The sequence below is a fragment of the Aulonocara sp. 'chitande type north' Nkhata Bay genome, linkage group LG17, assembly GCF_057382095.1.
Source record: "Aulonocara sp. 'chitande type north' Nkhata Bay isolate Kocher_YH1m ecotype deep benthic linkage group LG17, A_spYH_male_GT1.1, whole genome shotgun sequence".
Lineage (NCBI taxonomy): Eukaryota > Metazoa > Chordata > Actinopteri > Cichliformes > Cichlidae > Aulonocara > Aulonocara sp. 'chitande type north' Nkhata Bay.
Genome location: NC_141360.1, coordinates 8,231,544 through 8,244,024, shown reverse-complemented (window position 1 = coordinate 8,244,024; position 12,481 = coordinate 8,231,544). Strand labels below are relative to the sequence as shown.

Sequence of the window (12,481 nt, the reverse complement as noted above, 5' to 3'; positions counted from 1 at the left end):
TATTTCTGTGATCTTGGGAGTAATTTCAGGTATGTGATCCCTTGTGTTTAGCGTTACTGATTTTTATAAATCTGCTAAAACTCCAGCTTTATCTTGCAGCAAAGCTGGAAATCATAAACTAATCCGTTTCATTCAGCAATAGAAATTCAGCTCACACCGATTTGTTTAGTTTTTTTTTTTTAAACCCATGAATAAAAATAGAAAACATAACAATGTGATAATAGACCTAGAAGTTAACACCTCTTTGATGTATGGCTTGAAAGACCTCTAAGTTCGGGGATAATGACTGCTGCTCAGCCCTTTGTTTTCTGTTGAAAAGTTTTAATGAGCACTTTTTATTGTTGGCAGCGAGTTTGAAGTAGTGTTTTGTTCGTAGATTCTCATAGTTGAGAAAGAGAGCGGAGAAAAGGAAGCCAAATGAATCATTCACAGTAATTATAGTTGAAATGTGGATGGTGGCATTCATACTTAATGGTTTAATGTCAAGTATCCAATTTGACCTGCTTCAAAATTGTAATGCATTGTATACAAGATTTTTGCATTGCCCAAAATTGTCTCGTAAACTGTCACATTAAGCGTCTGAATCAGCTACAGCAGAACAGCACAATAGAGTCTTGTGTTCAAATAGAACCATGGTTTTGACTGTGGGTCTTAATACGCTGTAAAAGCTCTCCTGCTATAAATCATGCTTTTAAAACTGCTTTCACTATTTTCATTATTTTTTGAACTCTGACAATACTTAATACCTATTTTGATCTACAAAAACTATCATTACTTTTCTTGTACAATGGACCCTGGGTGGATGATGTAAACTGGTTGCACTGCAGAGCTATCATTACAAAGTTGCTATTTCTGGGCCATTATATTAACTGTTAAAAAAAAAAAACCACACACACACACACATTACTGTTTTTGTTTGTGATTTCCAGGTGAAAGAAAACAAAGGAAATGATATTAGTCTTTTAAAAATGTCCTGATGATCAGAAAAAAGACAAGAATTGGGCTGTAGTTTTGGTGGACATAGACAGCTTCTAAAAGTTGACTAAAGGAGCTCAAAAATGATCCTAGCAATGAGCTAAAATGAGGATGACTAAAACCAAATGGTGTGCTTACAGGTTTTGTCCCACATGGAGTCTAAAAATCTTTGGGTAATGAGTGAATATCGATTTCCTTTTAGACTGCTTATGAAAAGGGAACCGGTGGTCACCACCAACATCACCTAGGTACATGAGCCTGCTACTTCAGTCAGCTCAGCAATCCAGATAATTTAGACTGACTGCAGCAGAATGTGCCTCTCTCGCTGTCTTCATTTTGATGTGCAATTGAGGTTCATGTTTTACTCCTCAACAACATTGGGGCCATTCCAACCATCTGACAACAGTGACAGCCTGGTGGTAAAATGACTTTCTTCAAATTTTAGAAAACCTTAGACACAGTGTGTTTTAAATAGCAAATTTAAACTGCTGATGATAAAGTTAATATAAGCTTTACGTTTTTGTGTAGTCAGGGTTCAGTTCTAGTAGTAAACCCTCATAACCTTTTTTTTTTTTTTTTTGCCTGTCCCGTTTGGCTCTTTTGCCATCAGAATTGTTGTCTAAAGGCAAAGAAAGATGCCCAACGGATTTACTTTACCAAATTGACCATCCCAGCCTTGCCATAATGGTCCATTTGATTCACCTTTTATTGTTTATTTTATTTTCACTTACTGAATATGGGACAGACTTTACTGGGGGAAAGAAGGGGAGAAAGAAAGAGGGAAAGAGAAACAGCTGAGAAGAGGGACGGGGGAGAAGGGCAAAAACCAAAACCCAACAGAATGAGCAGAAAAAGAAAAAAAAGAAGAAAAAAAATGCATATATCAGTCACCTGGGTCACCTGCTGAGAAAGAAAAAAGAAAACAAGCAGAAGAGAACAAGAGTAATAGAATAAACAACATCACAATGATATATGGGAATATGACAGTAAATACTAAATATTAAACATTATTGTGCAGCACATAAGATCAACAGAATACAGTGTGCTTTGAGGTAGGAGCCAAAAAGGGTGTAGTTTGTGGGTGTGATCACCCGTGTGTACACCTGTGAGCATGGACGCGCTTGTTTTTTGTTTTTTAAAAGGTTCCTTCATGTAATGATCTGCTAGAGGGTGTGGGGGGGCCACAGCCCCGTCCTCCAGGGCATGAAGCAGGTATGGAGGAGATCAAAACTCCAGACATCCAGAGGCCCCCAGAACACAAGAGACCAAGGAAGACCAACCCTCATAACCTTAATGAAACTGAAAGCCTTGGGAGGCTCATGTTCAATAAAAGATTTTGATAGCTACAGTTCACCGTTCCACAGGAAGTTTCATAAATATTACTGTATCTAATTAAAGTTATCTGTAGAATGTGAATGAGATGGGTTGCCTGTAACGCTGTTGATTTCTGCTACTGTGCTTTGTCACAGCTATGCTCATGTTTCTCAGAGTGGATAGATTGTCAGCTTTTAATAAGTTGAATTTATCTCCCTGCACACAGAAGCTGTTTTTCAAGAGGTAATCTTCTGTGCTGCTCTTTGTTATCGATCAGCTCAGTACAGTTCAGTAACACAGGATGTGGTCGGGGTCTCCGCACGTTGACATACATTTGCTCTTTTTTTCCATTTCCCAAGCTCTTGTTTCTCCCATCCTGAACAGTAGTCTTTGAACAGGGCAGCTTCTTAGATTGCACTATTTCTTATCTGAACCTCTTACAGAGCAGTGATTTGACTCCTCTGACCTAAGCTTTATACTGATAACAGCGATCAGTGCCTTACTGCAAAATCCACATCAAGAGCATTGTGTAGAGGTGTACAGCTCTTTAAATAGAGACGTGACATAGTCTTTGCCAATCTTTTATACACAGGCTCTTTCTAGTTTCAAGCCAGTGAGGTTTCAACTCTGCATGTTCCATTGGCTAGCTGTTCGCAGCAGGCTCAGGTGCTGTGGTTGACAGTACATACAGTGATTTAATTTGCATAGGAACCTCAGTGGGAGCCTATACATATGTCAGTCAGTATACCAGTGTACATTTGGATCACTGCTGTGCCACGCTCAGTCAATGAGCTCTTTGTGTTTTGACCCTTTTCGTCACTACCTTAAAGCTAGTCACTGTGGCCATATGTTTAGTTCTTGGTGTTAATGTGAGTTTGTTTTTCAGGTTGAAGATGTATGTGCAAGCTCGGTTTGATCATGTCAAAGTCTTCATGAAAGTGGAGGGAAGAAAGGCTAACTCTGTCAGGTGAGATGCTCTTTCACTCCATCCCTAGCATCCCCCTCTGTATCTCCTCTCTCTACATCCATGATTCTTCACTGTGGCCCTTTACTTTCTTCGTCACCTCTCTTGCGCACTCTGTTGTTTTTGATTGATTGATCTAAGATATTCAGACTCTTCTATCTTTACTATCTTTCTTTCCTGCATCTTCATCTATGCCTCCTATATCATTCATGCAGATGTATTCTGCTTTGCTTTTGAGGGAAGCAAGACAGAATCTCTGGGAGAAATTCACCTGGTATCACAGAAACTCATGTCGAGGGGAGTTAACAACACAGTGATGGCACGGCAGGCATGCTGAAAACAGTCCATGAGAAAACAACCTAAAGTGTCACAGTGGGCAAATTTAAATCTGGTCAGGGGTTTTTGATCTTTACCCCTAAGCCGTAAAAGGCTGATGGTGTAATGTTGTCACCCTGCCAGGTGAGCGAGCGGGCGCGCACAGCTAAGTTTGTGAAAGTGATACCTCGAGAACAAGACGACGTAGGAGCTTCATATTGATACCATAGGTGTATATACTACTGTAGGACAAGGCTATGGGATAGCACTGGTGGTTGTTAGTATTTTAGAAGTCCTCAGCATCTTTTGATCACAGCTTGCATGTGGTGATAATTTTCTTTTTACATCTGTGAATTAGCTAAGTTATTTAAAAATTTGACATTTGCTTCTTAGACTTGGGCTCTCTCCACTTTGCATACCTTTTGTTTTGCATGCGCCTTCTTTTTTTTTTCTTTTTTTTAAATTGTGCATTCATTTTTTGAACGGGTCAGGGAGAGGTGATGGTAGCACCCATCTGCCTCGCCTACTTTTAGGCTCTTTGGCAGCCTTCCGTTTCTACTTAGTGACAAAGTGAATGATGATCCTTGGTGCTCATTATATTTGCCCCCTGGCTGAGATGAGACATCATAAAACTTCCCATCCTTCATTCTTGTCTCACACACACACACCATCATTTTGCTTTGCAGCAGCAGGTTCAGCTGCACACTTCTTCTCAGGAGATAAATTAAATTTTATAAAAGCATATAGAGGGATAAGAGATTTACCAAGACCCTTACCTTTTTATCCTTAATGCATAGTTTTAAATTCTTCTCATCTCTGAGGCCACAAATATGAACCTTGTACAAGCTAGTGTATTACAATAAGTTCATAAAGGCAGTAAGTTTCCAACCATTACAAATTTCTATAAAGTGTAGCACAGTATAGTATAGTCTACTAGTCACTTTGTTATATACATATAAACTAGAGATGGACCGATCCGATATTACGTATCGGTATCGGTCCGATACTGACCTAAATTACTGGATCGGATATCGGAGAAAAATAAAAAATGTAATCCGATCCATTAAATATCACGAAAGCACCTCACAAAACTTGCCACACGCCGTAACTCACCTCAGAACGTTAGCACGTCGGAGCAGTATGCATCACGTGATAGAGCGGCTGTGGCATGCAGGACCTGTGGTCTGGATAGCATTTGGAGCTTCGCTAGCAACCCGGCATTTCATCTCCGACAAAGTTATCCCGAGAGAAGTAAAGCAAGTGTGTAAGTCCATCTCTGAATGTTTGTAAAGCATTCCTGCGTTAAGCTTAACAGGCGATATATGGAGCGACTGCTTCTGCTTGCTGCTACTTCAATCATGAAACTGCTTAACGATCAGCTGATCGGCTTTTCTGTCGGGAGTCCGTGTCTCTAGTTTGCTTTTGGCCCACTTCGCACCAGAAAGAGGAAACCAGCAGCTGAACAACAGCAGCACGTTTAAGTTTGATCAGCTGTTGTTAGAATGTATTTAATATTACTTTCTACTCGAGGATCTTTTTCTACGTAGCTGACGCTGGTAACTGTGCAGGGGCGGATCTAGCAAAGTTTAGCCAGGGGGGCCGATAGGGCATTAACAGGGAAAAGGGGGCACAAAGACATACTTTTCTTTCCTATTCTTAGAGCTGGGCGATATGAGATTTTTTCATATCACGATATGTTTTTTTCATTTCAGGCGATAACGATATCTATCACGATATAAGCCAAATAACTATATTTGTAAGATTTAAATGTGCCGTTGCTCACAAGTAAAATGTGAAATAATCAGCAGCTTGTTTTTATTTAAATATTTATTTCCCATAATAAGTTCAACAGGGTAGATGTACTTAAGGAACATGAGACTTTTTCAGATAAATAAAGGCAAATATTGCAAACTACACAAAAGGCAGCCGCTAAAGCGTTTAAGTTTCAAAATAGAACAAACGAAACAGACTAAATTGTCAATTCCACTTAGAAACAAAATATTAATTCTAAAAATAAATCTTAGTTTGTTTTACAGAAGAACAGACAAAACTGACTAACTTTTGTCAATATCAAATAAACAGAACTAAAAGGAAATTCTCAATCTCTCCTTGTTGTATAGCTTAGCTTTTCAAACAGTTTTAACAGTTACTTTAGTCTGACAAAAGCCGAATGACGAATTAGCGCTTCCAGTCAGAGACTGAGGCTACGTCCACACGTACACGGGTATTTTTGAAAACGGAGATTTTCCGTTTTCGTTTTAAAAAATAATCCCGTTCACACATAAAGGCAGAAATGAAGGAAAACGCTGCTATGAACATGCCAAAGCAGCAGGTGGCGCTAGATTCCTAACCGTGCAGAAATGTTGGCCAATCAGAAGTCTAGAAGCCTCGGTGGGAAAAAGTAAACAAAGCTGGGGCATAGAAGCAGAACCGAGTCGTATGTGTGGACGGACAGTAACTGTGTGTATATGTAAGCATTTAAACACTGCAGAGAGTAGAATTAACAGTATTGTAGAAAATCATTTCACCGAAACAATAACGTGGCGCACAGTGTGACGCATGCACCAGTTTATTGTATTTCCAGACTTGCTTTCGGCACAATTTACAGTGCAGCTACTCTGTTTTTTGTCAGACTTGAAATAGCCGAAATACCTTCACACTACGGAACTTCTATGGCTCTTCCGTTCGACAATCTCTCCGGCGTTGGAACCATCATCTGTTTTCTCTTCGGTCACGCTTGGTTGATTTTTCTAGTCGGCACACTCATTTCCTCCATTACGCGCTGGCTCCATTACGTGCTGGCTGCTTCCCAAACAAACACGTGCGGCTTGGCACTTGTGCTGTACGTAACAAGTCACGCGACGTGACGCTGCGGCTGTGATTGGTTCGGCTCTGCGCTACTTAGTTTGGATTGGCTGACCTTTTTTTTAAAAATTTTTTTTAATTTTTTTATTTTAAGAGGACAAGAGCGGCGAGGTCTATCGCGATAGCTTAATTTCTCTATCGAGTAAAAGTTATATCGCGATACATATCGTTATCGTTCTATCGCCCAGCTCTACTTATTCTCATTTAAAATGTCAAGCTTTTAATAAATAATTATCTGACACCCAAAGTTTTAATTTGATGCAAAATGAATAGAAGTCCATTACTGTATATAGTAACTATTAAGTATAATATATATACCCTAGTAAGCTATAGTACATTTTCCTTTGGGAAGGTACCATCTGTGCAGTCTGCAATTTTGTTGAAGAAAGATGTTGAATCTATTTAATATTTCTTGAAAAATAATTGATTTCTGTGCATTTTTTTTCACACTGCATCAAATTAAGGTTGATTACGTCGATTAAGCATCATGAGGTGGAGTGTGAGGGGTGGTTCCCCATTTTTTATTTATTTATTTTTGTTGCTGGGAGTTGGAACCCTATTAGTTAGGTTGCTTAATATTTACGCTAAGTACTCTTTAAAATACCAGAATAGGGAGGATGGTGCAGGTTTACAGTTTTTTACAGACGCTAGGACACATTTCTCAATACTTAGGTCACGTTTGCAAAACTCCTCACACAGTGAGCACAACAGAAGTCTATGTGGGCTAAACTGAGGACCAGTTATCATTGTTTTGGCACAAAATGCATTCAATGACTAAATCTCTCAAATTTCATGAATTATCTTCTCACTCAGACACAACAACTGCCAAAAATCTTTGTACGGACAGGACATTTTGCATGTGCTTACATACTGTTTTCAAAACTGTTAAACTTATGGCCAAAACAATAACACAATGCAAAACTTGAAAAGACAGCAAAATCCAACAGCAATATTTTATTGAAACATATTTTAAATCTAAAAATGCAGTTTAACCAGCCACAGCTTATTCTCATTGTAGATGAACATCTACACAGGTGTTACTCCTTCAATTTTTCAACTCCTTCAATTCTGGCATGCCAGAAGATTCTTTCCTAGGTGCATTGCCCTAGATGACATAAGATGTGATGTGGCCAAATGGAGAAGACCGAGTAGATTAGCATTACTATTGTATGTGTATCAGTGGATGGTGTGTATACAAATTCTTGTATTTTGGGATTACTTAGTGCAAAAAAATAAAAATACATAAACAAATATTAACGAATTCTGCATGATGTCTGATCCATTCCAGTAACATATATTGAAATTATAAACAGAGATGTGTCCCTTTTTTACACAAGAAAACACTGTGTAATGCTACATGTTGTTAGTGTTTTTTAGGTCATTGTTTTGTGGGTGACAAAGTGTGTTTGTCGGCTGTCAACCTTTGCTAGTGTTCTGGAAGAATGAGTTTATTTGAGACCTGAATGAAGTGTTTTGGTAGTTGTAGTGCATTTTGAATGTGAAATGAACTGCTTTGCCAAGCTGACGGTCAGTTAGGAGGATTGTGTGAAGAGTTTTGCAAAAGTGACCTAAGTATTGGGAAATGTGTCCTAGCGTCTGTAAAAAAACTGTAAGTTTATTAGATTGATCAGTATTGCTGAACTATGAAATATTTTTTTTTGCATACAGGTATAACAGAATAGCTTTAGTGTAGTTGTTGTTTTAAACTTGAGTATGAACTTATACAAAATGCAGCAAGATATTTAAAAAACAGTTTTGTTGATTAAAAAACACTATATCGGATTCATATCGGTATCGGCAGATATCCAAATTTATGATATCGGTATCGGACATAAAAAAGTGGTATCGTGCCATCTCTAATATAAACCACGCTAAAATTCATACTCGTGTCCTACCTTAATGTTATTTAAACCTAATACAGAGAGCAGGGACAGCAACAAGCATCTATAATAACAACAAGGGAAAGTCAGTGCTCTGCAGCCATCAGAGCTCTGACTTGCTCAGGCATGGACTCTGAATCCTTTATCAGCAGCTCATACTTGAAGCCTTGTAAGACGATAGTCAGGGTCCGTATGGATTGCACATGGTTTTCTAGCACATGATTCAAGAGCTTTATTAAAGTGGAAGCTTGGGAATTGGGAACCTTTTTTGCATTCTTTAAACCATTCCTGAAGTACTTCTGGAGTGTTGCGGGGTACATTATCAAATTCACCCTGTATGTTTTATCTGAAAGCATAAAGCATCATAGTTTTAATAAAATATTGATACACTTTTTATGAAAGGCAGTGACACAGAAGATGATGGTGGAGTTTTGCCGAGAGCTTTAATAATCATGTTGACGTGTTTCTTACTTTAAAGCTGAGGTGGATGTTATAAACATAAAAGTAAATTCAAAAGGACGTTTTTAGAGAACAAATTAGAGATGGAGCTGTGCTTTCTAGAAGTGTGACTAATGTGTGCGTCGTAACTTTGTTCATTTAAAACCTTTCTTTCTTTACAATGATGCTTCAAATTGCACTTGTTATGTTACAGCATCAACACATTGTAATGTTCCATTTAACATTACTTTATTACATATTTGCATAAATGTATCCAGTGTCGTTGTATCAAAAGTCATTTTTTTGTTTTTTCCCCCCTAAGGCTGTTCTGTTTAGGTGGGTGGGGCACATCATATGAGGTGATCATGTCAAGGTGGAAATAATAGCACAGGAATTTCCTGTTAAGATTTCGTTTTTACATAAATGAATCACTACTTTTGTCATTTTTGGCAGAAGATCATTTCTTTCAAAAGGTCTTATACGTGACTTTTAACAGCGTTTGGCCTGATACACATTTAGTAGTCGTTAGTAATGAGTAACTGAGCAGCATGAACAAATCAATCTATTTGACATTCTCTCCTCAGTATCTGCCAGAACAGTGTTTTAAGTGTCTGTTAATTCAGAGTACAATTTTTAGTTTTGAATCCAAATGAATAGAAGAGGGTAAAATTCTATATTTTTTTAGGGTAATAATCTTATTAACTATGTACAGTTCTGCATCTCAGTCTTGTGTCAACAGGTTCTACTTTAATGAGAAGAGAGGCTCTATCTGCGCTTGTATCTTGTTTAAGAGGTTCCAAATCCGGTCGGATTATTTCAACCACAAATAAGCCTCTACTTTCTGAATAATGCAGACTTGGTGGAAAACCCCTAATTTTACAGTGTTATTAATGTTAAGAAGTCATGGATAGAAGTAGTCATGGCTTCTTAGTGGTCATTTGCCACGTCTAACACAAAAGGTATGACTGCGTGTTTTTTGTTGTCTACTGGAATATCAACCACCTCCAATAAAGGAGTTCTTGTGCTAAAATAAGTGGCGCTTGTATAGCCCACATCCTCTTACTGGAAAGGTGAGCATGTGCATCAAGGGAACCATTCACACATTTCTGATGTTTGTTTATGGGGTTGTTGTTTTTTTTTTCGTGTTTATTTTTTTTTAGTCATTCCTCCCATGTGATCCTGGGGATGCCCTCTCCTCTTTTCCCTTACCACTGCCTTTCCTCTCAGTCTGCCAGACGGAGAGGGATGCATCCTTGATGTCTAAAATGGAGCTGCTCTTTTTACAAAGCGAACCGTATTTTTCTGCTTTCTGGGTTTTTTAGTTTAGTTTTTTTAACCAGTATTGTGCTGTTGCCTTAAGGCAGTGATGTTCCTGTCCTGTTGAAGCTGTTCTTTTTCTCACATATTTGTGGCTAGTGCTTTCCTTAGTCCCCTGGAGCTTTTCTATCTGCTCTCCCTCGGCTTGCCCTAATGCTACGTTCAAGTATGTTTCTGCACAGCAGATGCTTACCTCAGGTCTCCTGCTGGTTGCTGAACAGCAAGGCATTTCTAAGGTATTCATTAGGTAATAATGACATTTTTCTTCTTTCAAGTGACTTCAGCTTTTACACAAACACACAGTGTGAAATAGTGTTTGTTAAAAAGCACTGTTTGACTAGGGATGGTTGCCTAGGACACTGGCTGACCTGTACTGAATGTGGACATCAAGGTAGAGCTATTAGTCAGAGTTAACAGCCATAAGACTTTATGCAGTTCTGACAAAGAATTACTCTGAAAATACGATCTAATTATGAATGTGAATGTGTAGGCAAAATATGAATTGTGTTTGTCTTTTTTTATGCCAAAGCAACATTACAAAAAAAGCCATTAAAACAGCTTTTTAAAATTGTGTTTTGGTGTTATAGCCCAAAAAGAAAGAGCCTGATTTGCACATCCTAGTTTTACAGATGGAGGTCACTAACATTTTTTTTCACTTCTTTCTCTTTTTTTTTTTTTACCCCACTAGTTTTGCATTTGGCTAAAGTCAATGTCACTATTGTTAGCATGAGGCAAGGCCCTACAGAGGTTGTACAGGCAGTCCAAATCCTCCAGGATGGCACATTAACATGTGCCTTTGCCAGAAGATTTGCTGTCTCCCAGCACAGGACTCATCTCCACTCTTTTGTCCTTGAAATCCTTGGACCCATTTTCAGACCCTGTGCTGGTGCGGTGGGTCCTGGGTTCTTCCTGGTGCACGATACTTCCCTATCTCATGTTGTGAGAATATGCAGGTAGAGTAGTGTTGTGCAAATTGCTACTGAAGTATCGATTCTTGCAGTGCCAGAAATGTATGTTCTAGAATCAAATGTCATATTGAAATATCGATATTTTAGTGATTTCAGGTAAACTTGTAGTTCATGATTAACAGGAACACAATGGAAAGTAACTATATTATTGAAATTGTCTGAATGATTGTTAGGAACTACTTCTTCCGCCTGTCATAGTGATATACAAAATATGGCTGTATAAATGCATCAGTGGGCGCACTCACTCAGTTGAGGATCATAGGCAGAGTCACAAACAGCCAAGATGCGGTGTGTGACAAATGTGGCAAGGCCACAAACCTTGTTAAACACAAACAATTAAACAATTAAATTGTGACACAAAATATGATGATGAGGTGAACCGAAGTAGGACGGGAAGGACAGGTGCTGCACGCTGAGTCCTTTGGTGCAGGAGAAAATGTGGAGCTGTTGGCAACGTGTAGTGCTTCTGAATTTTGGAAAGTGACTGACTTCTAGGCTTATTTTTGTGTCTATGTTTAAATGATGTCAATTCAATGCTTCCTTAAAATTACAGAATCCCATTTGTTTAAATTGTAGAGCACTTGAAGTGGAATATGGAGACCAGGTGTCTTAAAAATATACAACGTACTTGCTGTATTTTTTTTTTTTTTTTTTACTGAGTGCTATTTTTGAGCTATTTTTTTTTTAGCAGTGTATTTCCGGGAAACCATTGGGGGGAAAAAAATCATTCATCTCTAAGATAAGAGATTTACCATCAGAGGTGGAGTTGATGGAGTTCGGCTTGTGCTGATCTGTTGTGTGATTTCAACATAGTTTGGTTTCCATGTCTGATCTGATGACGCCTTCTGTATTTTATACCATTTCCTTAGGTTATTTTTAGGTCAAATCAGCAATGTGGTGGAACAGCTGCAACTTTTACTTGCATTCACATTTTCTTTTCTGAGTGCCTACTTTTTAGCAGTTAACAAAAATGAAAGGGGACATTGTCATTGCGTGAGGAAAAATAACTGAGGTCAAAAATTTTTGGAGGAATCCCGGAAACCTTCTGCAGCCAGCCGCACCCTGTGAGTCAATATCAGTTCAAACAATAAGATTGTCTTAACAATTAACAGCAGTGTTATTCTGTAGAACGCTTGTGCAACTGGACTTGTGTAATTGTATGTTTGCAATAGATTTATATCTTAATCTAATAGTTTTCAACATCACAGTACAGAGATCGTTCCCATTTAAAACCTCCAGTTTCATATTGCGATGGCCGTCCATCCCCAAAACAGCTCAATCTTGCACGTGATCTTGCAATGCCTCGAGCTCTTTGTCATGTTCCTAAAGACTTTCTCCAGTTTATTTTGTTGTGTTGTTCTGCCAGGTAAGGCAACAACTTTTGGGTGTTCGGTGTGTTTCCCAGAGTTCAAATCCACATGAATACCAGGCCCGAAGGTTTCCAG

At 38.5% G+C, this 12,481-nt stretch overlaps 1 protein-coding gene across 2 annotated transcripts in view; it reads left to right on the top strand.

The window, feature by feature from the left end:
* znhit6 (zinc finger HIT-type containing 6) overlaps positions 1 to 12,481 on the top strand; it is a 47,805-nt gene that overhangs the window by 30,633 nt on the left and 4,691 nt on the right. For both annotated transcript variants that reach the window (XM_086269700.1, XM_086269702.1), the window contains exon 8: positions 3,176 to 3,256. In XM_086269700.1, coding sequence (XP_086125826.1) covers positions 3,176 to 3,256 — 81 coding nt within the window. The remainder of the gene's footprint in view (positions 1 to 3,175; positions 3,257 to 12,481) is intronic.